At 37.5% G+C, this 27,947-nt stretch overlaps 3 protein-coding genes across 12 annotated transcripts in view; 1 reads left to right on the plus strand and 2 right to left on the minus strand.

The window, feature by feature from the left end:
- Tay (tay bridge kinase) overlaps window positions 1–8,380 on the minus strand; it is a 28,951-nt gene extending 20,571 nt beyond the window's left edge. For 4 of the 6 annotated variants that reach the window (XM_083049961.1, XM_083049964.1, XM_083049960.1 and 1 more), the window contains exon 1: window positions 5,182–8,380. In XM_083049961.1, coding sequence (XP_082906087.1) covers window positions 5,182–5,571 — 390 coding nt within the window. In that variant the 5' untranslated portion in view covers window positions 5,572–8,380. The remainder of the gene's footprint in view (window positions 1–5,181) is intronic. The other 2 variants (XM_083049963.1, XM_083049962.1) reach the window with 1 other exon arrangement.
- Window positions 8,381–8,588: 208 nt separating this feature from the next.
- Window positions 8,589–27,885, plus strand: Chas (chascon). Of its 5 annotated transcripts, XM_083049966.1 has the most exons (14): window positions 8,602–8,723; window positions 8,809–8,893; window positions 9,562–9,817; window positions 16,162–16,324; window positions 16,985–17,021; window positions 17,735–17,904; window positions 18,354–18,539; window positions 20,890–21,105; window positions 21,342–21,588; window positions 21,900–22,238; window positions 22,320–22,522; window positions 22,781–23,009; window positions 23,256–23,730; window positions 24,365–27,885. In XM_083049966.1, exons 4-14 carry the CDS (start codon window positions 16,256–16,258, stop codon window positions 24,858–24,860), a joined length of 2,667 nt encoding a protein of 888 aa, XP_082906092.1. In that variant the 5' UTR covers window positions 8,602–8,723; window positions 8,809–8,893; window positions 9,562–9,817; window positions 16,162–16,255; the 3' UTR covers window positions 24,861–27,885. The 5 variants fall into 5 exon arrangements, with proteins under 5 accessions (XP_082906093.1, XP_082906092.1, XP_082906094.1 ...); XM_083049967.1 differs by lacking the exon at window positions 8,809–8,893 and having other exon boundaries at window positions 8,589–8,723; XM_083049968.1 differs by lacking the exons at window positions 8,602–8,723; window positions 8,809–8,893; window positions 9,562–9,817 and adding an exon at window positions 13,212–13,476 and having other exon boundaries at window positions 21,954–22,238.
- Vkor (Vitamin-K epoxide reductase) lies at window positions 26,158–27,569 on the minus strand. The gene is made up of 4 exons (XM_083049975.1): window positions 27,433–27,569; window positions 27,156–27,341; window positions 26,454–26,551; window positions 26,158–26,374 (listed from the first exon to the last, which is right to left on the minus strand). The coding sequence occupies exons 2-4, from the start codon at window positions 27,338–27,340 to the stop codon at window positions 26,160–26,162; spliced, it is 498 nt and encodes a 165-aa protein (XP_082906101.1). The 5' UTR covers window position 27,341; window positions 27,433–27,569; the 3' UTR covers window positions 26,158–26,159.
- Window positions 27,886–27,947: the final 62 nt, after the last annotated feature.

Genomic DNA, 27,947 nt, shown 5'->3' on the forward strand with positions numbered 1-27,947 from the left:
ACACCATGTTATTTCGAGGCTGACATATCGACACTACACGCTATTTAGGAACCGATATATGCTATAAATGCGGGTTATACTTTTATTGCTATATTGATACACGAAAGTAGGATAGACGCGTAAATCGCTGGGATCGAGAGAGTGAAGGGTTGCAACAGGCGAAGCCACCTGCAGATTCAAGCCGGCTGCACGGATACTGTATCGTCATAAATACGAGGTAACCTTGATAAATAAACTATAAATGTTCCATCGATATACGCATAAAGATCCTTATATGTTTCGCTATTAAATAGAAAGACGAGACAAAATCAATGAAATCAACATCGTGTCGAACTTTGAACATCGTTATTTCAGAAATGGGTGATGTCAGTGTGTGTGTGTGTGTGTGTGTGTGTGTGTGTGTGTGTGTACACGTGCAAGCTATTTAATAAGTCGAGAAATAAGCATCTATAATGACGATAATATAATAAACATTCATAATCTTTGCAGCGATAATTTTACAAGGATGATTTGCTAAGGAAATCGTCAATTTAAAATTGATCGATATCAAAGTAAAATATGCCAATTATTTTGCATTCTAGCGAGTAAATGATGCAAAATTACTATAATAACCATTGAGGAATATATGGAATCAATTAAGTATTTAACGCGCGCGTGTAATGTACTCAATTTAAAAAAAATTAGAATTAGAGAATATGGTTAATGTTATATAATTATTTAATTTTAAAGATATTTTAATTTTATTAGACGAGGTAATATATCATAAAGATCTTACATAATGAAAATAGATTTCACACAAGTAAATATCAAATATGGGAAGGAGTCTTATCTCTGTGAAGTCTTCTCTTTCTTTATTTGAAAAAAAAAAAAATATTTACGAGTTTTTGTGTAAGTACCCTCTGAAGAGTTCTAGAGTTCTCAATCTTTAGAAAGAATTCTACAATGTAAAGCAAACACTATTTGAAAAAGCGGACAGCTAACTCAAAATATCATCAAAATTAATCTTTAACTCTAAAATTCTTCGGGAAGCATCTACAGAACTCAAATTATTTTTTTCAAGTTTAAAGAAAAGAAAATCAATCTCACAGAGGTGGAAATCTCTCTTTGATGGTGTAGAAATATACAAATAGATCTCAATAAATACATTAATTCTAGATAATTTAGCAATTCTAATATACATTCTTCCGTATCGCGAGAATTAAATGTATTAATTTGAATTTTTATCAGTTTTTATCGTTTCAACCTCCCCGATAAAAAAAGGAACGATAATATTGTGTCTCCGGGACGCGCCCAATAAACAATAAATGGTATAACGATTAATTTTCCGGCCGCGTAAAATCACGATAAAGGCGCGATAAATCACGTAATTGCGCGGCGTGTCTTCGAGTTAATTTGCGGATTTAAACGCGGGCGTCGCGTCAAGTTTTTACAGCGAGAAATCATAATTCCGAGCACGCGTATATATCAATAAATCACGAAGCAAGATACAACGTGCAATTAATAAAATAACTTGAAATCAGCTGTTCTGTAACGCGTCGTAAAACCGCAAAAATAAAATGTTATGAGCAAAACGTTAATTCATTTTCTTTTCGTCGCTCTTTATGATCGATCTGCGAATAAAAAACACACCAATTACGAGATGACCTTAATATAGGGCTAATGTGCGAGAATTCATATGCGTTTTCGCGTTTAAAATTAAAGATCAATCATGTTTACTTAGAGTAGTAGAAAATTGATCTTAATTAATCTCTATTACTTCCTTTTAATCACATATAAAGGAATGTTTTTGTTGAAAAAATTATCCGTTTAATAGATTAATATTGACAGCACTAATAGATGCTAAAATATTAAATCTTCATTATCGATATGACGTAGAAAAGCGCAGAGAATCGCTAATTAAAATTTGATGTTTGAAACAGAAGGATGCGGCTCAATGCCAGTGAATTTAGAGCAAGAGGAGAATATCGAACATCTCGCGATATATCTAACAATAAGGTCAGGCAAAGTGCACACTCGAGAGTTTTATTATCGAGGATCGCTCTTGGAGAAAACTCTCAATTAGACACTCATTAAGTGTCGCTCTCAATGTACGGCGGAAATTTTACTGTCGAGGATTGTTTGCGGAGAATAAAATTTTCAAGAGCCACTTCGAATGACGTATACGACGATGAGAGTTTTACTGTCGCGACGAAATCGTATTCGTCGCAATAAAGTAATTAGTTTTTAAACAAGCCGCACAAATGAGAATAAAACATCTATAATTTTTCTACGCCACAAATAATTTTACGAGATTTGTTTTTATTCTCTGGAAAATTCTTCAAACATCATAAAACACTGTCCGATTATCTGAAGGATCGCGTTTAGAGATTATAAAATGTTATAAAAAAAGATATTCTTTTTTTCATTTTATAAATAAAAAATGAAAAGAAGTATATAAAAGAAGCGAACATTAATATGCTCGCGTGTCGCGATACTTGCAAGGTCGCACACAGTTCGTTATAATGCAAATTTATGTCAATAAATGAAAAAATAAGCATCGCGGACGATGTACGATGTTTCTTATCGACGAGCTCTTGCGAGCAATTTATCTGTCCTCGAAATATCTAGAGTATATTCGTGTAATCTCCGTTTTAAATCAGCTGTGTCTTTGTTATGACCAAATAACACTTGTTAAGACTCTTAATCAAATTCTCAATTACATTAATTCTCTTATACATTTTATTCTTTGATTTTCTATACTATTTTGTATTAGAATACAGTATCAGTATATCTTTATATTAAAAAATATAGAATAAATATCTTTGTATTATATTTTAATGTAACGTAAATATATATACGAAATAAATTAACAGAGTATAATTTTGTAGAATCCATTGTAGAGATAATACGCTTTCATATCTAAAAAAAAAATAAATAAATAAAAGTTCTCACAAATTATAGAGCTACGTTTACCTTTCAACATCTATGTATAAGTGTGTAAAGGGGGAAATTTTCCAGGAATGTTTAGACAGAGAGAAAAGTGTGGTGGAGAAAAAAAATGTGTACTCGGTACATATTATTCCGAGTTAAAGCGAGCAAAATTAGGATTTCTCTCACGCGTACCTACACGGCAAACAAATTTTCATCTCGATGTTCGTTCGCGCGAGGCTGCCTCGCGAATATACCGTTACTTACACGCCGCAAAGAAATGGTCAGTATGCGCATTACGGCGATCCGCGATGAAGGAGAGTGTGGCTCGTGTTGCTAAAGGAGATGACGATCGGTTGCTGCTATCAGTTGCCGATATCGCGCGTTCCAAAGGCCGGTTGTACCTAACCATTCGATTTGGTTTAACTCTAACAAACCACGATTGAACCGCGCGAGTGACCCAAGTCTGTCAAAGCCGACAGCGACTATATATAATTCGCTGATTGGAGGAAAGAGTATCTCGAGATTGTATTCGGGAAAATATGTTAAATGGCTGTGATATATTAATCCGGTATAAACCGTTTTTATCGCAATATAGAAGCATATGTCCTTTTCTTTTTCCTGCTCGTTCGACACATGTTTATGAATTTATATTCGCGCGTGTTTATTTGTGCCAGAAGTTCTCAAATGTTTCGCGAGTATGTAAAACACGTATATGTATGCATTTTACAAATCAGTTGTCTTTTACAATTAATCGAGAAAGCAAGTGCCACTCAAATCTTATCAATTTATTAGATTGGCATTTTTATTTGTTCCAGATAATGAAGAAATAATAAAGCATATGTATGATGGACTCGCGAAACTCAGTTTGAGAACTACTGATCTGTGCTGTCAATATTTTTCAGAAACTTAATTTATGTTATCTCAACTCGTAAAAATAACAATTGATCATTATTTTCCAATCAACTTCGTATTACTTCGTATAAACTTATTTATTTGATAAAATTCATTGAGAAAATGTATTGGGTTTTTTTTTAATTGAATTTTTCAATGTTTCAAAATTGTGAAATAAATTTCCTTTTCTTATCGTATCTATCTTAATCAAATTATTCCCTCTTTATAAACAAATCGTAAACCTAGAAAAATGCAAGAAACCATTAAGGTACCTATTAGTGGAATGGTAATCCATTATCAAATACCTTTCTCGTCAATTAGTGATAAACTCTATTCATTTAAAATGTCTCGATAATCAAATACGGTCGTATACAAATAACACGTAAGCACATAATAATGTAGTCAAAGATTAAAATAGAACGGTATGACAATTTTTCGCATGAAAAACAAATCTTGCTTTTATCTACACAATCGACAAGCATACCATTGTGTGAGAGAATAGAGTGACATATTTAACTCGTGAAGCATTGGGAATAATATATCTGTTTAGAGTTTCTTTCAACCGCATTATCTACATCATGCTGCGAAGGGTATAGTGAAAGAAAAATATATTTTCTCTTTTCTTTTTTTCGAAATAGTCGAAAAAAAAATTCTAAACATTTTCAGTTCTCTCTTATTTATCTCAAGAAAATATATGTAATGTTTTAAAATGCTTTCTTGATATAATAAACGTTGTGTAATCAACACACACTTTTCAGAGAATATAATTCCGTAAATAAACATTTATAAAATATCTTTCGCGTTACTTTACGTCGTAAACATGTAATCAATTTGACATGCGTAACTAATGAATGGATTTATATAAATCTTGACTAATGCTCGAAATTTTCCAAAGCTGTATAACTTGAACGGTATTTGATACGAGCTCTAATCGCATAAATTATACTGTTAAATATGATATATTTTGGCATTTAAATTCGGAACAAGAGACGTATGTACATCTTGAGACAAAGAAAATTGATTTCCAAATAACTGAATACTTTGTCTTGAATTTTTCTTAATGTTTACATTTTGTAAACAGTTGAATCTTTGAGCATGATATAAATCTGACCCTTTGAGAATTGTCTCTCTGCATTTCCAAGTGGTTTCTGCATATGTAAAATATACTCTTACGAGAGAATCCGTATCTTTGTTCTAACCCTGACTTGGCAACAAAAAAAAAAAAAAGGTTCGAAACAAACGTACCCTCCAAAAGCACGAAGAGCAAAATGTCAATAGACATTTCGGATTACGCCAGGCATTCGAACGACGACGACGACGACGACGATGAACGACGGATCGAAAAGAAAAGAAAGAAGGGAAAAAAGGGGAAAATCTTACCTCGAGTTCCTCGTACGTGCGGAAAGCGAGGATGGCGAATCCATCGATAATGTCTTCCTCGAAGGGTGGCTCCTTTTGGCTGGCAGCCGCGAGGGAAGACTTCTTGCGGGGCCTGGGGGGCCTCGGTGGCCTGGGCGGCCGCGAGTGTCCGTCCCGCGGATGACCGGTCTTGGCGCCGAGGCCGAGGCCGCCGCCGCCGCCGCCGGCGGGGTCCTCGTCCTCGCCGCTGTGGCTGTCCTCCTCGTCGTTCGGCGGCCGTTGCCGCGTCTGCTGCGACTGTTGCTGCTGCTGTTGCTTCGCGGTGGCCAGGCTCTCCCTCTGCGCCAGCATGCGCTGCGCCCGCTCCCGTCGTCGGTTTTTCTGGCTACGCTGCTTCGCCTCGATCTCCATCTTCCGCTTCCGATCACTACCAACCACACGGCACCACTTTTTGACTGAAACGCGTCCGATATCCTCTAGGGATCACCCCGCGGCGCGGCCTCGTGGTCAACGTAGTAGACAGATGGCACAGAGGAAGGTAATGACGTACGGGACGATGACGACAAAGGGAGTACAAGAGCAGACGACAGTAACGATGGTCGTGGCAGCGTTGTCGTCGTGCATTCTATGGTCGTCTCGACCGATGGGTAGAGAGAGAGGGAGAGAGAGAGACAGAGACAGAGACAGAGACAGAGAGAGACAGAGACAGAGACAGACAGAGAGAGAGAGAGAGAGAGAGAGAGAGAGAGAGAGAGAGAGAGAGAGAGAGAGAGAGAGAAAGAAAAGCTGGGAGAAAGAGAAAGAGAGAGGGAGAGAGGAGGGTGAAAAGGGAAGAAAGAAAGACGAGGGGTATTAGACGCAGAGAGTATTAGAGAAACGAGAGGAAGGCGAGTAGGAAGAGAACGGAGGAATGAACGCAGGAGGGAGAGAGAGAGAGAGAGGGAGGGGGAGAGAGAGAGAGAGAGAGAGAGAGAGAGAGAGAGAGAGAGAGAGAGAGAGAGAGAGAGAGAGAGAGAAGAGGGAAAGAGACAACACGACACTACACTGCCTCGGGATACGCACTCACGAGACACGGCTTACTGTCGGCACGCACTCTATCGCACGTATGTATACACAGACGGACACAGATACACGTATACATATACGCTGGGGCACCTCCGCGATATTCCTTTCCTGCGCTCGTCGAACGAGTTCCTCTCGCTCTTGCGGTGCGTAAGTCGGCCCGATATGCGTGGCCGCGATATCCCCAGCACGGGAGAGAGCACGACACGGTGTAGCGATGTCACATCGATCGTGCGCGCTGGTCGAAGAAGAGTCCCGGGTGCGTGTGGCGAGGAAGCACGCGAGAAAGCACGCACGCAGGGCAGAGACGAGATAGAGAGAGAGGGGGGAAGAGAGAAAGACAGATACGCGCACGAACGAGACTCGATGAGATGGAGCACTTTGCGAGACGGTCGCACAGATCGGCGAGAGTACACACACTTGCGAGGGGGGGGGGGGGGGGGCACACACTTATCAAGGCGCACCTAAGGCCGGAGGAGAGCAGTGAACGTATACCGCACACCACCGTCCGCAGGACGGGGCCAGACACTTATTAACGTTCCGACGCGGTCTCGACACACACTTCTCTCTATTCGGACCCTCTCTCTCTTTCCTCCGCTTATATTCGCGCAACTTCACAACGCACAAGCACGAAGCACAAGAAGCTCAGCGTAAGCAGAGGACACGACTGATCATACACGTTCAGTCTTCCGTCCTTCTTTCCTCCGGTCCGTAGTAACAGCCATAGTCATCATCATCATCATCGACGTCGTCGTCATCCTCGTTGTCCTTGTCGTCGTCGTCGTCCACGTTGCAATTGTGGTCGCGCGCGCTACCGTTATCATCCTTTTTTCTTCTTTTCACGTTATCGTTCCACGATCACGTCCCTCTTTCTCCTTCTTCCGCTCCACCACCTTCTCCGCCTTCCCCGCCTCTTCGCTTCCTTCTCTTCCTCCTCGCCACCGTTGTCGTCGTCGTCGTCCACCACCTCCAGCACTGCCAGCGGCCGCGGGCCGTCTCGTTCTTCCCTCGTCCTCTCGACGACGTCACGTCGTCTCTCGCAACGTCCCTCGGATCGCGGCGCACTGCCTTAACGTGTTCGGGGCGGCGCGTCTTGTGCGTACAACATGCGTGCATGCATTCGTCTGTCCATCCGTCCGTCCGGCTGGCTGGCTGGTTGTTGGTTGGTTCGTTGGTTGGTCGCTCGACGTTGGTTGACGTAGCGCGACGCGGCGCGGCGCTTATCGTTGTTGTCGCAGCACGGCGGTGCCTCCGCGATCTGCCGCCGTCAGATGCATCCTGCGAGGAGTGCACGTAGCGCACCGATTGTTTGGAATGGCGGATCGAACTGGCACCACGCACGGTTGCCGCATCGCGTGGTTTTGTAAAAATGGCCGCGCCAGCGGGAGCTTCGAGTCTGCCTGCTGCTCCTGGTGTCTACCTGACTGACTGACTGACTCTGACTGAATGTATACGTCCACTCATCTTCCACCATGCGTCCACTTGTCCGTCTCTCATACGTGTACACACGATCGTGGCTCTCTCGTACCGAGAAAGAGAGAGAGAAAGAGAGAGCACGCGCGGACGACGGACCTGACGTCGTCGTGTCACGGGACGATGACGCGTGACGTGACGCGTGCTGTCACTGGCGCATCGTCACCCTGGTGGCACGATCTTGCACGTATTACACGTTAAATACACCCGGGGTTAATCACCGAGAAGAGAGGGACCGATAGCTAGAGGGAGAGAAAGAGAGAGAGAGAGGGATGGGATGGGAGATGATAGAGATGAAGAGCGAGGAAGCTGGCGGTCCACGACTGTAAAAACGCGATAATTATTTCGTCGTCGATGCTAATGCATTTCTGTTATTTTATCTTCTGGCGCCTCATTCTCGTCTCCCTCTCTCTCTCTTCTCCTCTTTCTCTGTCGCGCCACCGATTACTGAAAGAATATGGCGTACTTTTACCCTATATGCTCCGCGTAGATAAGGCTTTATGTATGTCCGCGCGGTTACAGGACGGAGAATCTCGCGCGTTCACTACGTGTAGTAGATTCTCTCGCCTCTGGGTGAGTATATTCTGTCGTTTTTCTCGTCCCGGAACGCCGTTTCTTCGTTTTCTTATTTCTCTTTCTTTTCTTCTATACTCTTTCCTAGTCGGCGATCTTATCCCCACCTTCTCACCGGCCCACCCGTCCTCGCATTTCTCCTCTGCGAGACTAGGTACTTTTCGTTTCCCTAGAAGAAAGGCGGCAGCATCGTGGCGATGACACGTGACGCCCTCTAGATTAATTTTAATGACGATTCCCTCCGCCAGATGTCGGCACTCCGCGCTGTGTTCATTCTTTCTCCTCCCTTTTTCCGATATCGATTTTCAATATAGTTTATGGCGATAATTTTGGTATAATCGTGTAGAGAAAGGGGGAGGATAGAGAGAGAGAAAATGGGGGAAACGAGCGCCGGTTCATGAATTTGGTGTGCAGCAAGCGATTGTTAACATTTGTGGCTTAACCACGAATACTCGGTGAGGTTAATTTCTTTTATGTTTGCTTTCATTAATTAAGATCATAATATGAATAATTTTTTTACGATATATCTATGTTTTCTAGACTCCGTGATTTTCAGACAATTCAAGTTTTCGAGCGAATAAAGTAGAAGCTAATTTAATGATTATAAACATGCAATTACACGAAGGTAATCTCACAATTAACAATAAATAGATAACATTTCGATAACAAAAGTTATCGAAAAAGATATAGTAAAAGCCAGGTTATCTTTGGTTAAATTATCTTTGTCTCTTTTTAAGAACGTATCTGAAAAGAGACAAAGATATAGTTTAACCAAATGAGGTTAAAGTTAACCGACGTTTGTGAAACTGGCCCTAAAATATCTTTAAACTTTTTTATGCCTACAAGTAAGGGCCAATTTCACCAACGTCGATTAACTTTAACCTTCGGTTAAACTATATCTTTGTCTCCTTTTAAGAACGTATCTGAAAAGAGACAAAGATATAGTTTAACCGAAGATTAAAGTTAATCGACGTTGGTGAAATTGGCCCTAAGAAAAGGAAAATTTTGCATAAAGATATTTTAGGGCCAGTTTCACAAACGTCGGTTAACTTTAACCTCATTCGGTTAAACTATATCTGTCTCTTTTCAGATACGTTCTTAAAAGAAGATAACCTACTGGCCTTTACTATATCTTCTTCGATAACTTTTGATATAGCATTTAAAATTGTCTTATGACCATTTCTATCGTGTTCTTATTGAGATTATTCATACACTAGTCTATATTTACTTTGTCTATATTGCAATCATGCAATCATTCAGTATCAACTGAAACTTCAATTTTGATGGCTTTAGGTGCTGAAGATAGATTCGCTCTCATTGTCCAAAATGATGAGTGAGAACGTGGGAGGTGCAGCGCAAACCGAATTGATGACGTCACTGATTGGCTGCGATGACTGGCCGTGTATCTCTTTCCCGGTATCATCGGTTAAACCGCACCTGGAAAGGAGCGTCTCCTTTGGACCAGTTTGCCGCAACAATTATCAGCTTTTGCGAGAGCGCATCTTCTCTGCGATCCACGACCATTTCGCGCAGCCGGTTTTGGAAAATGGTATGTTTTCAAATCCATATAGGTTAACCTGTATCGCGACGACTTCTATATCGGTCGTCTATATATGGCTTAGTTGCAGTGCGGTAAAAGTACAGTGTCCGGAAAAATACGAAAATGATAGGATGTTAGTCTTAGCGAATTTCAAGCAATTTATGTGCGTTTATGATCTTTTAAAAATCTTACAATTTTACGACAATATTAAATCACGCTCCAAAGCATAAATAAATTTTAAATCAATTTAAAATATTCACTGAGAAAAAAAGTTGTTAACTTGACTAAATGGTTCAACTAATTACTATTTTGTTAATTGAACATATATAAGTATTTAAGTCAAATACACGTTTATGTTAGATTTAATATGTTATATTTAATTTAAATACTTCTATATATGCTCAATTAACGAAATAGTAATTATAGTTGAATGATTTAGTCAAGTTAACAATTTTTTTTCTCTTCTCAATATTTTAAATTTATTTAAAATTTACACTGTTAATTTGCGAATTAAATTTTAAAATAATGATAAGTTATAAAAATTAAAATAGTAATATGTTTAAATAATATGTTATAATTCCTTAAACTCGATTAATAATATTTTCTGACAGAAATCAGCTAATAACTGGCAAAAATATTAATCGAGTTTAAAGAATTATGACATTTTATTTAAAACACATTAGTACATTTCATAATCGAGTCATAGCTCAATTTCTTTTTAAGAAGAAATCTATATTTGATGCAAAGAGATCACTCTATCTGTTTGAGATTCATCATTCTCGAGATAAATTTAAATTTCGGACTATATAATTGAAGGATATGGATATCATCGTTACGCCGCATTAATGCGATCGTATTAATGCGATCGCATTCAGTATTGACATTGACATCATTTTCCCCGATATATCAAACTCATGCGTATTAGCGTCAAGATTAAACGTTCTCGATAGTTCGATCTACTTGCATAATATGCCGTGGCTGCATAGAATCAGATTGCCGTCAAGGAAAGCGAGAAAATTATGATCGTAATTGGAGAGAACGGCGGGTAATAAATATATTTCTTATATAAATGTCGAGCTTTCTGATTCTTAATTTATAATCAACATCGCATTTACATTTCATATTATCGCGCGACTTATAAATAGCAGCGCTTATTAAATACAGCGCTTAATGAATAAATCAGAATCTATGAAAGTCTAATATTTTAGACATTAATTTATTAATTTTATCTTTCTCAAACTTCTCTGCAGATTTCTTTATGCTTTTAGTGCAATTTTATAAGACAGATTGCGATCATTTCGACTTAAACACGCATCTGCGATTAAAATTTAAAAAGTAGTGCTGTCGCATATGATTTTCGACAAGACAAATAGATTGGAATAATAAGTATCTCGCGACAGAATTCAAAGGCCTAATGGTAACAATAGTTTTCGTTGTAAAGCGGTTCTATTTATCGGCGACAAATAGAGCAAATCGGTATACTATTGATTCGTTACGTGATTACGTAATTCGCTGGTAATTTAATGAGAACAAATCTCTCTTGATTTGCAAAAATAGAAAGATCATTTCGATGTTTTTTTCGAGCTGCTAATTAATCATGATAGTGATCGCTTGTTTAAGTCGTCCTACGATATTGCGTGGCGCGTAAATAAGGATTATATATTAGAGTCGCGCCAATGAAAGCCGAAGGCGATATGTATTTTGATTATGAGCGCGGATGAATCACTTTACATACCGAATCCGTTCGCGATATAAGGCATTCGGCTGAAACGTGCACATTTGCATATTAATGACCTCGAAGAGCTAAGAATGGGCTTCTGAAAATATATATCCGCAGACGCACAGTCGCGTCGTCGGAACATACTTATCGCGATGGCTCCATTTGGAGAACCACCTTGCTAAGAACGCGCGTACATTTCTGAGACTTGGTAAGGATAGGAAATCGTATGCTTAAATAAGAAAACTTTTTCGGATCGCTCGTGTAATTCGTTTCTTTCAAGCAAATCAAATATATAATGCTTTAAATATCAGATATAGATTAATTATTACTGTTGCTCTCGGCGGTGTGTAATTTTATTATCTTTTCCTTGTCAAGTTTTATATTTTCTAAAGTAACGATATAATTAATTAACTTTTTTTATTGTGTGAATATATTTTAGTAAAATCTAATATTTTTCTTAAATTGTTTCTATTCTTACATATTTTTATTTCAACTCTCACGAGATGTAATCAGAAATTTAATCCTTTCGAATTAATTATAATAATTAATGATCTCAATTTTATTCGTTTGACATTTTTGATAATGTATTTTATATTGAGTGCGTGCTGTATTTTAACTTCAAAGAAAATACTTGGCATTTTTTTTATTCCAATAATATTCTAAAAGCGATAAAAAGTGTCGACAAAATATATATATGGCTCAGGACAAAGTTATATCTCAAAAAGTCTCAAGGCGATTGCGGGTTTTAATGGGTTAATGGGACGTTAATCTCCGTCTCTCTCACAACGATGGTCTCTGATTGGACGACCATGCCATTGTGGTAGAGATATACACAGTGTTTGTCCATTCGGGTGTGTACTCGGTATCGCGTACGTGCTTGTATTTACAGTGGCTTCGCCCCGATAATCCTCTCGCCTCCTACTACTCGGAATGTCTCGCTTCGACAGTCTCGGCATGAGATAATTATTTTCTCTGTAAAAAATTTTTATGTGTAGCCACTTCTCTCTCTTTTTAATTGATTGATTTAATTGATGTCTCTCTTTTTAATTGACTGATTTAATTGTAACGATTCAATGACATAAATGATGAAAATGCACTAAAAATATCTATTTTTTATATAGAGTATTTATTGAAGCACTTTTGGACAATTAAAATAAGACAAATGGAAGATAATATTATATGCATAGTGTAATTCGCATATCATTGAAGTCTCTCTCTCTTGATTAATAGTACGGATATAATAATTAAGTGAATAATTAAAAATTAGAACCCACTTGAGATGTATTACGATTAGAGATAATAGAAAGACATCTCATATTCTCATCTGCTCTTAAATATGAAACAGCCAGATTCTCAAGAGATCGATACTGTCGGATAATAGAAAGAATCAGATACTGGATTAATAGAGTAAATATTTCGCAATTATATTTAATGTCATTTGAATATTTCTTTTTAGAAAATCTCGAAGGGCTTTTGCAATCGTATAATTTGGAAAAGCGTATGTCTCTTTTTTTTTTAGAAATTACATATAAAATTCTGGAACTGCGTCAAACGAATCTCTCTGGCGGTAACGGTAGGTGAATGGACCACGCATTCTAGGGCACCGCACCTGCTAGATTCGATCCTGAGATGCCCGGTGAATCCGTCAGAAAGTACTCGACGACCGGACAGTATCGCGAGCGCTGGCGCGAAAGCATGCGGCGCGAGTCCCGTCGAGTACTTTCGTTTCGCGCGTCGTGATTTCATTCGCATCGTCGCTCATCGCCGAATTTAGTTTTTTGTCCTCGCGATAAGGTCTAATAATTTTTCAATCAAGATCCAATTAAGCGACTCGAAGATACATTGGTTTTTTTTGTCAAATTCGGTGAAAGTCGTGTCGATTTCTTTGAGAATTTCTAGATCGGCAAGAGTAAACGCGATTGTGCGAATCATACCGAGACGTGTGTAGGTAAGTGTGTAAACACTGCGTCGCGTGTTCTTTCCCTCTTTCTCCTTTCTATTTTTTTAGGACTAAATTTCACTCCTTGCTGTTTTTTACCTCCACTGCGATCTCTCTTTTACACCGATAGGTGCATGCATTTCGCATTTCCGAGAAAGGCTCGACGAATGGCTTTTCCTCGAGGATATTACGCGAGTGGCATTGTCAGCCTCTTACATAACGAGCTGTACAGCCAGAAGCGATGAGAATCTTCCCAGTGCACCACGAGTGTAGAAGTGATGTGTTTTCACCCAATATATCCGTTTGATTTCGAGTCCCGATTGGTATTAATTCACCTATAACGATCGACAAAATCGTCGTGTCGCGTAGACCTCAAACTCTATTTGGTGTGAAAGCCAAGGTATCGTTCCCGTATATCATTGATCTTCAGTGTCTCGCAGTCCTAAAATGGTTTCGAGAGCGATCGAACGAGTCCGCTTCATATTTTCAATAATGGCGACGTCCTTGACGAGGTCACGTGTCCAACATTGCGCCGAGTATTAAATTGTTGGTCCATTTGCTCGCGATGTTTTTCACCGTGCATTGAAATCACCGGGGCCGACAATTCAAACGTTCCGCGCGCTGCTTATTTTATCTTAATCTGTTTATCTAATCCAATTTCGCTGCTATTAATTGACGTTAATTTAACGTTCTGTTTATCTATGTTACGTCTATATTGCAATCAATTACAAATGCAATTGCACACTTAAAGTTGTTCAAAGTTGGTGAAACTTTGTTGATATAACTTTCTGAAAAGAATTACGTATACATTTTAAGTAGAAAAGGATTTTTTCTTTAAAGCAAAATAATAATAGATATTTAATTAATATCTATATCTTCTTACAGAGAACTTTGCATATAAATGATACTTAAAAATAAAATTAATTTTATTAAAATTACCGATGTAGATATGTAAATAAAGAACAAAATTATTTTCCATTGATATATGTATATAATTTAATGATGCACTACCAAGGATAATTTTCTTTATACATCAAGTTTACTGTTACTCTCACTATTCATTATGTTCTAAACAAAGTGTCACGGACGACTTTTCGAATCGTTTACTTATATACGCTGACGCATCCCTGACGTCACATGCATATCCAATAAGGTGAGACTAACATGGTCGTATCGCGGATTGCCAAAGAATCGTGTTGTCGATGCAAAGTGCATGTTTGTCCTCTTAGATCTATTTATGAGATATAAAACGTTCGTTGGCGTGTCTTTTCTCAGGGCAACTTTAAAGCAAAGAAATCGGATCTTAATAAACATATCTGTCAAATTAATCTTATATGTATATATATAATTATATACAAGAATCTTAAGTGTACATCTGATATGCAATGAGTATAAAAATGTTTTACTAACATTTACTAAAAAGTTTATTTTATTAAAAAAGTGCGCTTTGATTATTAATTTCTTTTGGCTATTCCCTCATATGATTAAATTGTATGGTAACATATAATTATCATATAACTAGAAAAATTTTAATTAACACTATCACATAAGTGAAACGTCACGGCATTAAGAGATTATACGGTAATTATACCTTGTATACTATAGAGAGAAAGAGAGAGAGAGACTTTTATGAAGTACCTGAAGATGGTATTAAGTATATTTCGGTGTAATGTGCAGTCATTTTAAAACCACATTTTACGATCATAGATCCTAAGGGTAGAAAAAATCTAAATATTTATACATACCTGTTTAGAGGTGGGGAAAACACGTGCGTAATTCTAACCGCAAGGACGCAAGTGTTCAGAGGCGTAGGCAAGGTTGTCTTTAAAGCAGATTAAATTGCTCTGCTTGGAGAATTTCATTATGATCAAGCGGTAATTAAGATAGTGATCAAGAGTAAAGCGTTTAATATTTAATATAATTGTCATCACAGCAACGAAGCGTTATCAAAGTAATACATTACATAGTAATACGCTGATACTAGTGTTTTATCTCTCACGATGATTAAAGAAACTAATTATGTAATTTTTTATTATATTATTTTTTCCAGTATATATTATAATATTTTATATTTCTTATATACTCTTTATTTTTCACATCATTTGCTAATTTTCTATCATTAGTATCATCTTCTCAGTTTCTAGAATCATTCTCGATGAGGAATCGATCGTTTCTCAATCGCGCATCAATTCGGTCAAACAAACAACTCAATCCGCGAGTTCCGATCAAGGATTCGCGCGACTGATTAAGGGAAAAGTACATACGCCATTGAGATATAGAAAATAGACAATATATACGCGATGTCTTTAATTATCTCGATATTATATCGCGTGGACCATATCGAGATGTCACCGCGACCTTCGGCTTCTATACGCGTAGAAAGAGCGATGAATTATTGCGTCCTACGTCCTATATGCGAGCTCGTCCTCTCGTGTTCGCCATACGTCGACGATGTAGCGGAAGAATCGCAAAGAGGCGCAAGATTAATGTCTCCAATTGAATCGCATGTTATCGAGTGGAATCTGATGTAAAAAACGTTGGATAATCATAATGTTAACTTAAATCGTTTAATGCCTATTAAAAATCTTAGATATTGATATTATGTTCTATGTATTTGATGAACACGATAATGCTTTTTTTTTGCTATATAAAATTTCTCATGTAACAGAGTATGTTTCTGTTATTTATGCGCAGAGAAACCGACATTCATGGTATGTAAATTGAATTTCTCTTCGATTGATTGAGTGACCAGACAGAAACATCAAGATTTCATAGCAGACATGATCGAATGATGGAGGTAATTTCGACACGCCGATACGAAGTCCGTCCACCGACGAACACCCACTCATCTATTCTCGTAAGTAATTTTTCTCCAATTCTTTAAAATTTATTTTTTTCGACTATTCATTCGTTTCTCCTTCAGATTTTTTTTTACGCTTGTCTTATATGTTTAAAAAATCTAGTACCTACACAAAATAATAAATTATTTGAGTATAAACTGAAGAGAGAAACGTAAAAATTTATCGAGTAAAAGATAAATATAAGATAAAATTGAAATGCAAAATTAATCAAAAGCAATCGAATAAAAAATTGATTTATTTTGGTAGATAAATTTATTTTCATCAATTTATCGTTCGAGAAATTTCTTTCAATTAATTTCTTCTTAATGACATTTTTATTCATCCAAGAGTTCAAGAACTTTTTAATTAATTATTCTCGATTGACTCGAATAATTGCGTTAGGCCGATTTCCCGCAAATCACTCGTGCGTTTATTCAAAGTTGATCTTGTGAATAATCTTACATCACGTTAACGTCCCTGTCGGATCGGAATCCGCCGGGTGTCGGTCAGGAGTTTAGTCGCGTGTAACATGGAGTAAGAAAGCGGTTACGGCAAAGTTATTTGCGGTAGACGTACTTCTCGCGATACGTAACTTCCCTGGAATGTCCTTAACCAAAAGGAATCGCTGACGTTCACGCTCGTAGGCGGATTTACATACGTATTGTTTCCTTTTTCAGGTTGACCCTGAGAACTCCGTGGCATTAATCAAAGAAGGTAAATTCTCCATACAGAAATGTTAATTTACCAACGAAAATGGTAATCTATGGTCATTCATGTCGTCAGCGTGTAAATTGAAAATTTCTCAAGACGATGCTACTAACATCAATATAACTCAGCTAATATAACTAGAAAAGCAATCAAAAACAGTGAAAGAATATATATGAAATGTAAAATAACAGACAGACAAGATATTCCAATACATAGTCAATTCATATTCAAATCGTAAGAAACAAATATGTAATTAAAATTTCTCTTTTATCTCTTCGTTTTGACGAGTTTAAGAACGCGCTATCAACGTTAAAGGAGGTCTTATTTAAAAATACCGTAAGATGTTTAACCCAAGAGTTTCTATTTGAGTAAACCGTATCCTCTTCTGTCAAACCCTCATTTCTGCTGTTTAAATATATGATTAGATAGTGCGAGCTATTCTAGAAACATAAATCAACGAACGCATCCTCTTTTTCGTTTGCTTTCTTGGCAAACATCGCAATCGCCGAAGCTAACTGTTTACTTGGTGCATAAGTATTATTTCGCTCGTTTGGCATAGTCCGAAATGTTTGCAAAGGCAAAGATAGACGACATTATAAATTATATTTCTGCCATGTTTTTTCCTTGTCGACTCATCATCCGCGTTTTATATCCGTTTGTTCTGGACCGAGAGATTACTTTTGCACAAAACTGAAAGTATGCTCATTTCCTGTTTTTAGAGGAATGGGAAACCCGCAAGAAAAAAGAGATCACGACCACCCGACAAATCGAGACCAGGGTGAAACGGCAGGTCGTCCTCGAAGATGGCGAAGTCGTTGTCGATTCTGGACCTCTCGTTACCACAAACACTACCGAGGATGTCGAGCAACAAGAGCATACAACTCAGGAGGTTTGCACGCATTTATTATTTAGTATAAGTAATAAATTCTAAAATAAAAAAATATATTACTAAAAAATAGATTATATAAATTTCGAATATAGCATAACCACGAGTAATATGCAGATCGTAATTGGATTTAAAATTTATTTTAATAATATCAAATCGCATTTTCTTGGTATCTCAAGTTTTTCTCTACCTTTTATTTCCTTTATATATTAGACAAAAAGATTTTGGATTATTCTTATAGAAGTCAAAATTTTGAGGAGACGAAAGAGACGCGTAACAAACAAACTAAATCTTGCAAAACTTGATCTTACTCCTTACGAGATGCATCTATTGTTCGTTGATTCTGCATACGTACATACATTCGCGCATCGGAATGGAACTCGGCTTCCTTTGTAATATCACGCGCAAACGTGTACAGAACGTGCTTTTAACGTCCGCGAACCGGTGTTTAGAGACGCACGACCGGGGATCAACCGCAGGAGGTCGACTGGCGGCCGGCGGCAGGTGGTATTGTGACCGGAAGTGGCGGTAACATCGTGCAAAAGGAGCTCAACGAGACAGTGGTGAGGAGTCGCGAGGAGATCGAAGAGAGGCTCGAGACGGAGGATCGTCAACAGCTAGGGGATATCTCGGACGAGGTATATATATGTACATGTATATGTATATATGCATACACGCGACACACCCACACCTGAATTCCACCTGCGCGTGCCGCAGGGAATACGGCTTTAGCGCATTCTCTTTCCCGGCATCTCACGCGCCGCGAAAAGGTCGCGCGTTGTTTGTTCTCTCTCTAAAGATTCCTCATCCCATCTGATAATTCACGCGCGCACGTCGTTGTGTTGTGTAAAGACGTATCTTAGCTCGACGGGAGATTTGGTCAGCACGATGCTAGAAATTCTTACGAAATAATTTCTATGAAGTTCTTAAGAAGAGAGACATGAAACATTCGAACAATATTTGATTAATGAGATTATATAAGAATCGCGAAATATCTTGTAAAAATGCACCTTCTTTATATCTCTTTTTTATAAAAGATATAACAATATATCCATTTACTAAATATACTAAATTGATATGTCATTTTTTGATAATTGTTTCACTGTCGTGTTTATTCTGCGATGCAAACTATAAATTAAAATTATTAACTTGTCTCGTTTAACATGGTAATAGCAATATAGTTTCTGAATGACATAATGACACATGGTGCACTTACGCGTGTCAAATGCGCATAGACAAAAGTCAAAGAGAATAGTATATTACAAATATAGAAAACTCTTTTCTTCGTTTGATACTGATCTATATGCAATTGCAACGAGATTTCACAAACCTCGCGAGGATACCCGGGAGAGGAGGACCGGATTGTGAAAGACGGGCAACAGGTATATGCGCAAAAGACGCTCTCGCGCGCATGAACGATTCAGGATGGAGGAGGTCAGATCGTTCTGAACGAAGAGGACGAAGGAAGGACGGAGTTAAACGGCGAACGGCGAACTGGAAAGCGCGAGAGAGCGAGGGAGAAAGAGGGCGATAGAAATCGCGAGAAAGAAAGAGAGAGAGAGACAGAGAGGGAAAGGGATCTCAAGAAGTGGAAGTCGATGATCTCTCGATTTTGCTCTCCCTTCACCCAATGGCGATGAAGGAGCCATGAGATCCCGCAGCCTCAGCAGTCTCAGCAGCTGTTCCGTACGTCTCGCGACCGCACGAGTGCGATCAGCCGCGAATTCAGCCGCGATAGTGTCATCCCGTGCTTGGCGAAATCGACGAGAGGGATATCGTCCCGGATACAGAATTCGTCTGTTTCTTCGTGCGATCTTGATCCCTTACTTAATCATAGCCTCGAGATTCCTCGCTTGTCGTCGTCGTCCTCATCATCGTCACCGGACCAGTTGTCCTCGCGCAAGAGATGCCGGGATAACTCGCTCGGAAATACACGCGCTGCTTAATCGAACGCGACAGATCGCGACGGGACGTATCCGTTTTTCTTTTCAGCGAAACGATAGACACAATAATCGTTGACAGTCGTATTGAAGCTGGAATGGCTTTGTTCCGAAGTGCATAACGCACCGCTGCAAGTAAATTGGAGCACAGGTTCGATCGAAATCGTGGTGTCGGTGGCCAATTTTCCCGGTGCGTATCGTGACGATTCGTCATGCTCGTCATCGTTTTCGACGCAAGGATACCGAATCGTTCTCTCGCCGGAGGTCAGAAGAATCGCGTCGTGTCATCGTAAAACCGGCACTTTGCATAATTTTTCATTCGTTTGTCAGACGGCTTACACGCATACAGATGAGCGTCTCGTAATTATATGCATTTCGTAACCACTCGACATATAGATCTCGTTTCAGCGAGAGATTGAAAAGATCGCTCTTGCGAACGTCGAGTTTTAAAGGAAAATTGCAAATATAAAATATATAAAAAAAAATAAAAATCTCATAGCTCATTTTCAAATGTAAAACTACGATTAAGATTATAATAAAAAGTACTTTAATCGGCGATCGATTGATCGATAATTATTCATCGCGGAACATCTTATCTTATTACAATATATGAGGAGACAATTTGTCAAAAGTATGATAATTGGTATAATTATCATTGCAATTATACTTTTCTGTTATTGAGTTTAAGTAATTTAGATGCTATCTATGTATAATAAATATACGCGTTAATTAAACTTCATCAAAGATAGCTTCGCGATGAATAATTTTCAGGCTTATCATGATCTTCATCTGTAATACATATTTACCAGCGTATACGATTGCGTGCACTTGCTCCATTACAACTGTTTCTTGTGCGCTGCATCCCTCTTTAAAAGCAATGTATGTGTTTTCGGAAGAAAGATGCAAAGCCGGACCAGCCGGTTTTTCTCTTATAATGAGATTTCGAAATATGTATGTCTGGAGGGGAGGAAAGAGACTCTCTCTCCCTTTCGCGCGGAGATAATAAACTGGTCCGGCGGGGGTTAATGCGGATACATCTGGTTTTCAGGCATACCAGAAGGCGGTGCATAACAATAGAGGCGACTTGCGAGTCGCTCTTGCTGAATCTTCGAAACAGTTGGCGCCGCAATCCGGTCCGCGGGTCATTCAGCATACGACTAGGTCGAACAAAGTCATCGACACCGAGAAGACCTTGGAGACAAAGGAACTGAAGGCTGATGGATTAATTGTTACCGAGAAGAAGCGCACTGTCGAGCACGAAGAGGTGAGAGTCGCAAAAACAACCTGCTAATACACTCTCGTCATCAATTTTCTGTTCTTCTCTCAACTTATCTATTGCTATTTTAACTTTCTTTAACGAAAGAGAAGGACAATGTATTTATATTATTAAAGAATAATCGATATTTGTATAAAATAAATAGAAGTGATTTTATATTAATAGTAAAAATTATATAAGATGAAGAGAATAGTGCAAAAATAATGCGATCGTTTTCGTCTCAGATCAAAGACGACGAGGTTCCGGACGACGGTGAGAACGACGACGACGACGACGCCGCAGAAACGAGAAAAGAAGGCTCGCAGAGATACGTGAAGAAGAGAGAAGAAGACGTGGTGGACTACATCTCGGCCGGCGAGAGAGTCGGCCGAGAAATGCGCTACGTCGCAGAGACAACCGAAGGAGAACGAATAGGCGACTGGTCACCATCACCGACGGGTATGCGGACGACTCGTTTCCACAAATATTCCGGTACGTCGCCTTTCTCTATTCATCGCATTTTCTACCATCGCGCGTTCCACATGTTTACGAATCGTTGGCAGTCACGCGATAATAGTGCGCAATATTCAAGTGTACCTAAGCATTGACGGCTAACAAATTGGCGATCTTATTCTTTTCCATTTTCAAGACTATAGTAAATTATTTTCAATAATAAAAATTCTGTATTTGACAACTGATCGAGATTCTGTTATTTCAATCTTGAAGAATTCAAGTCTAAAAAATGTAATTCTCTTATTAATTCAAAATTCTTTGTAAAACAAGAAAATTGCAAATTAATGTAGGCTTCTCGGATGCCACGCGAAAAGATGCTCTAACGAAAAAGTCATTGGATTTAGAAGAAGAGGATGAGGCAAGAAAATTCGAAACGTCAAAGTGGCTGGAGAGTCACTTTGGTAGCGATTCGCGTTCCTCTCACGGGTCTCTTGACGCCGATGATTCTCCTCTTCCAACCAGTACCAATACGAGCTATATCAACGTCACTATGAAATCCTGCACCCCGAAGGAACGCGAATATGAAAATGTAAGCTCCAGCCGCCGCCAGAGACGCGGTAGAGACTCGAACTCACCTTCGGGATATTATCATGGAATCAGCGAATGGTCGGAACGATATCAAGGAAAAGGTATAGGACATAAAGCTTTATTATAGAAAAATATTTTTCAATATTAAATATATATTATATATTATAATATATTCTGCGTAGAGAAACAAAATCATGCACGATCGAGCTCTCCAACTCGATATGTAGAATCTCGTACCAACGGATATGTCCATGGGCATAAGAGAAATCCAGTTGAATCATCATATTCAAAAACTTACGAATCGTTTCGACGTGAGTATCAAAACTCTACCGAGGAACGACAACGTACACCTTCCCCACCGATTCGCCGGAGATCGAAAGAACAAGTATATGGACATTTTTCTTCTTCATGTCATATGTGATATTTATTATTTTATAAATAATTTATTAGAGAAAATATAATGTTAAAAGTTTTAAATTGATGAAAAATAAGTTTAGCATAATTCTATTTATTTATTTTATTATTTATTATTAAATATAATTACAAATATATTGAACGATTCATCGGTTTGTGTCGCATCGCAGATTTATGAAATATTTTGTTGCGAAGTATTCGTATTAAATTTTATTGATATAATTTCTAGTGGGCAAAATCTGAAGAAAAAATTAATTTGAACGAACCATCGCCGGGTCGTACTTCAAGTCCGATACACGTGGTACAAAGAACTTGGGAGAGCCGTAATCGCGATGTTCAAGCACATACTCCAGAGAGAGACGATAAGAATGTTTCGCCGCGATCACGATCAATTTCACCAAAATTGTCGTCAATTAATCGCGAAGAGAAGAAATCTGACATTTCACGAGCGTCGAAAAGTAAGTCTTCTTTTCTAATCAATTCAATATAATTAAATCCAATGACGTAACTAAAGAAAATATGTAATCTTATACATATATCTCTCTACATCATTAACTTAAATTAATCGCTATATTGTTAATTAACAAATTAAAAAACTAAATTGCTAATCATAAAATTATTAAAATTAGCATTAATCACAATTAAAAGATTTGCAATACTACTTAATGTTGGCTAATATACTTTATGTTGTAATCTTCTTACAGATACTGGTTCTAAATATAAGATTGGTGAATCCTTTCGGAAATTAGTAGGCAAGTTGCGTTCAGCCAGCACGGAGAGGAAAAACAAACGAGGAGGCGGCAGTTCGACCTCGCAATTGACGCAGACCGACGACGGTCCGACTTATTTACAATACAACGTCGTCGACCGGAATATTCCTCTCGTCAGCGAAAGAGATATGACAGAAGACAAACCGCCTGAGAGACCGCCGCGGTCGCCGCGAAATGTCAACGTGCCGAACAAAGTCAACAAAATAACCAGAACGGCCAATCATGTCATTCAGGAACAATGGCAACATAACGACTCCACGCCACCGCCTTTACAGAGGTATTACTTGGGTGAGGATCCTTTCGGTGGCAGCATCTACGGTCGCGAGAAAGGATACGAGATCGACAGAGATCGACAGCGACACGGAAGACCGCGGAGTTCCGGTAGAATTGCCGTAGATTCCGAGAGCAGGTAATCGAAATACACTCGATATATATGACATAGTTAATTGAGAACGAGACAAATTTTGGCTGACAAGTTCTCCTTATTTAAATTAAATCGCATTTTGTAATTTATTCATTATAATTTTTCACGACTTGTTTTTGCTATTGAAATAGTATCTCATCGTATAATGTGTTATAAATTCTTCTTTTCATTTATACTTTTATTTCAATTAAACATTAAGATTTTTATGGATATAAAGATTTATAATTTAATTTCGAGTTACATCTAATCCATCTCAAAAGGTTTGTTTTGAGAATATTTCATACTTTTACATGTTGTTAGCGAAAATTTGTCTCTCAATATCAAGAGTCCATCCTCGTAAAATAGACAAACTCGCTATCTTACGTCGCTTGATCGCCAAAGACAGAGTTAGCTATACATAAGCTTCAGGAGCCAAATTGTGCAAACGTCTAAATCTGCTTGGTGTCTTTAAATCGCATCTCGACGAATTCAAACTCGCTTCGTTTTCGGGTGAAGGCTGCATGCAGGGACGCATGAATCGAACGTGTATGATGAATCATACGCTAGGCTCATTCGACGAGAAAAAGTCCATCTTGCGTGACTCGGGAAGTATCATCTTTTGGAAACGACCGCGTTTCAGCGTTGCCTCCAGCTCCCTCGGCAGATTTAGCAAATCCACCAGCAGACTGGTCGGCGATTACGAAAGAGAGGAGCAGTTTCGGCCCATCCAGACATTACCGCGAAATCTGCACTCCACCGGTGGTGGACAATCGGCTCGTTCGCAGACTAGACGACATCACATCAGCAGACACGGCAAAACAGGCCAGCAACACAGTAGCATGATCAACATATCGATCAAGAATGCAGTTAACACGCCGTCCAAGTTAAACATGAGCGCGTACAGCACTCTTCAAGCACCGCCGAAACCTGAACGGACGTACAAATCATCGCTGTCGCGCAGCAAAAGCTTTAACGTCGAGGTCGACAAGAACGGTGTCGACGTGCCGACACGAGCACCGTATACCTCCAATTTGCACCTGAACCGGTTGGACGAAACACCGCCGCTGAAGAGCCCTGGCATTCTTGCCAGCATTAGTCGTAGTAACAGAGATCTGTTAAGAGAAGGTAAATATTAATGTGGTTGTCAGTGACCGTACATATCGGGTATTAAATTGCATTTTCTTTCTGACATAAATACACAAAAATTCTCCATTTAAAAATTTTAATTAGTAGAAAACTATAGTCCTAGTAAAATAACGAATTATATATATATATATATATATATATATATATATTTACATGTATTATAGATTTATATATATATATTTTCTATAATCTTATATTTATTCTTTTGTGTCGGTATACTTTTGTCGGATGCTGACTCTTCCTGTCTTTAATTGCGTCACTGATGACCATACATGTTTATTCTATGTATATACATATACATATATTTTATATATAATTATTCAATTCAAATTTATCCTCATTAATCAGAGTTGACCTTTTTTTATTTCTACGTTATCATATATTTCGTTATTTTAATATGGAGTACTATCGATATAAGTAAATAGAACAAACATATCTTTGAAACTGCCCAAGAAATTAGCAGATGGTGCTAGAATTTATATAATAGTTGATTTTTTATTTGAATGAGAAAAAATAGAGTATAATTACTATATATAATATATAATATACTACTATGCAATACGCGCAACATTTTCTTTACAAACTTTTTATGTGTTGAGTCACATATCTAAAACGGAATATATTATACGGATTATACGGAATATATTGAAAAATACTGATTACACACAATTGCTTCAAATCTTCCTGTTAAATAATTCTTCGTATTTTTTAACACAATTTTATATGTGCCACATATTTTCGATAATTAAATTATTGATATATATAAAAAGAAGCATATATGAAAATCGTTACTAATCTCGGTATATGATATACAATGTGTCTCATGTCTATCGTTATCATATATCTTTAAATGCTTTGAATGTATATTTTTTATTAACAAGTAGTACTACTTGTTGATGTTTTTTGGCTAGAAACGATAACAAAAAAAAAGTATTGAGAACTTGAAACACTCTGTATATCAATTATTATGCGTAATTTTTATTAAGTGAATACGAGTTTCATATAGATGCGATTATTTATATTGTTTATATTTTTTATTCATAATATACAAATATGTAATATAAGTTTCTTTCCTTCCTTCTTATTTGTGTACACACATTTTATCATTTTTATTAGAAAATACATCTTGGGGATTTTTAGAAATGTAATATATTTTAAAAACATAAGCGGGTACTACTAAATTTTCTTAACAAAATATAATATTTATATATGCAGTAAAAAATATTACAATATTATTTTGGCCACAGTTGCTCTAGAACTGTAGTTAAATTTATTTAAATTTTTTAAATTTATTTCATCTTTTTGCGTGCGACATCAATGGATAATTTTCGGAATTCTTTAATAGCAAAAAATGTAATTGTTGCGTTTACGATATATGTGGCAACGCACACTACACAAACATTATTAAAAACATATAATATATACGCCAAGTATATCGAGAAAATATTAGAGAGTATTCCCAAAGCAACAGCAGCAGCAGAACAAGTATAATTATTAATCATACCTGCGAAAAAAAGTTTGCTGATTAATATATGAAAGAATATATACGCAATAATATTATACATTAATAATTGAATACATACTTAAAACTATAATCAGAGTATAAAATAGTAATCCATATATAGGATTTGGGATGTTAAATACGGAATTTTTTGGTAATAGTCCGAACCCTTTGCCATATCTGAAATCAAATATTATAATTATTTATTATATATATATGTCCATTTGAAATAATTTCATGTTTACACATACACGCATTTTAGGGGCTCGCCAATTTTAAATGATCTTTTCATGAATTATATCATAGGTTTTTTGATTTTATTTAATATGTCCACTATTCGCTTTGCATCACTGATTTTAAATTGTGATTGAAAAGAAGATATATATTCTTTCCATTATAAATTTCAATATAATCTATTTAAAAATTCGCGCTTATTCAGAGGCAGCAATCATGGCAGATCACGTGACGTCGATGGTGCAAAGCAACAGAGTAGTAATTGAAAATGCAATTCATGTATGTATACGATTTCCAATCTGACAAATTATCATATTTCATGTCTGTTGCCATTCTACTGATTTCTCCAAATAAAACATTTCGAAGAAATTATTCGACTATAACGGAATAAAACAAAATCTCATAAAATCGTAATCAAATGTATAAAAATTGTAAAATAAATAATCTATAAAACAGGTGATAATTTGTCAGTTTCACATTTAATAAAGCAGTGGTGAGAAATATTATTGATAATGCTGACGCGGCGATATTTTCTTAGATTCTCACTTACTCGGTCATAAACACTTTGGTACAGCTGATATTCTCTGAAATGTCGCACATTGCTTTGTACGAATCATCCTGTTCCTTTTTAGTTTCCACGACGTACGCATAATATGATAATCCCAAACCAATAAGGCATGCGGACAAAATTCCAGCATTGATTTTTCGCAACGCGCAGTTTCCAGCTGTCGACATCCTGTTGAGGAACGAAATCACTGATAACTTTTACTGGAATACAAGTTGAGTATTCCACTGTACATATATATATATATATATCTCACGCATACACTGTATATCTGTATTCTGAAGATTCACCAATGACGTGAACGTACACGTGTACTATAATGATTCTGAATGATGCTTCAGTGAGGCATCTGTGTTTGAGTAATTTATATATACTTTAAAGCCGATAGCGAGGATCGATAGTAAAGTATTAAGTAACGGCACGTTGAATTTAACTCGCTGTCACATCAATTTACTTTCAAAGTGCACGTTTATTGATCCAGAAAAACCGATTTTCTCAGACAAATACATTTGCATACAAATTACTAAAATACTTTGTGCAAATTAAATTTCACCACATAATTCGACGAATTAAAATCTTTATTTTTTTTTTAAATTTGTACATTACTTAATAAATTCTTAAATAAGCTTATCTACAGATAATTCTCTTTGTATTATATTCAAAGGTAAAACTAGTAGAACTTGGAAAGCACAAGAGACATTTATTCATAACGTGCCATTATTCATAACATCTCTCAAATTCCTTCTTTAAAAATAACATCAGTAATTATAAGGCTTA

This window comes from Prenolepis imparis, unplaced genomic scaffold (assembly GCF_030444845.1).
Source record: "Prenolepis imparis isolate NDT839.2.m4 unplaced genomic scaffold, iyPreImpa1.0 SCAF_11, whole genome shotgun sequence".
NCBI classification, from domain to species: domain Eukaryota; kingdom Metazoa; phylum Arthropoda; class Insecta; order Hymenoptera; family Formicidae; genus Prenolepis; species Prenolepis imparis.

Bases quoted from the DNA above. Each gene is read 5' to 3' on its own strand.
- Chas (XM_083049967.1), top strand. From the start codon at position 16,256: ATGATGGAGGTAATTTCGACACGCCGATACGAAGTCCGTCCACCGACG. The intron at 16,325-16,984 runs GTAAGTAATTTT...TTCCTTTTTCAG, and splicing joins ACACCCACTCATCTATTCTC to GTTGACCCTGAGAACTCCGT. The intron at 23,010-23,255 runs GTAAGTCTTCTT...ATCTTCTTACAG, and splicing joins CATTTCACGAGCGTCGAAAA to ATACTGGTTCTAAATATAAG.
- Vkor (XM_083049975.1), bottom strand. From the start codon at position 27,340: ATGTCGACAGCTGGAAACTGCGCGTTGCGAAAAATCAATGCTGGAATT. The intron at 26,552-27,155 runs GTAAGTGAGAAT...ATTTGATTTCAG, and splicing joins ACCAAAGTGTTTATGACCGA to ATATGGCAAAGGGTTCGGAC. The intron at 26,375-26,453 runs GTATGTATTCAA...TTTTTTTCGCAG, and splicing joins TACTCTGATTATAGTTTTAA to GTATGATTAATAATTATACT.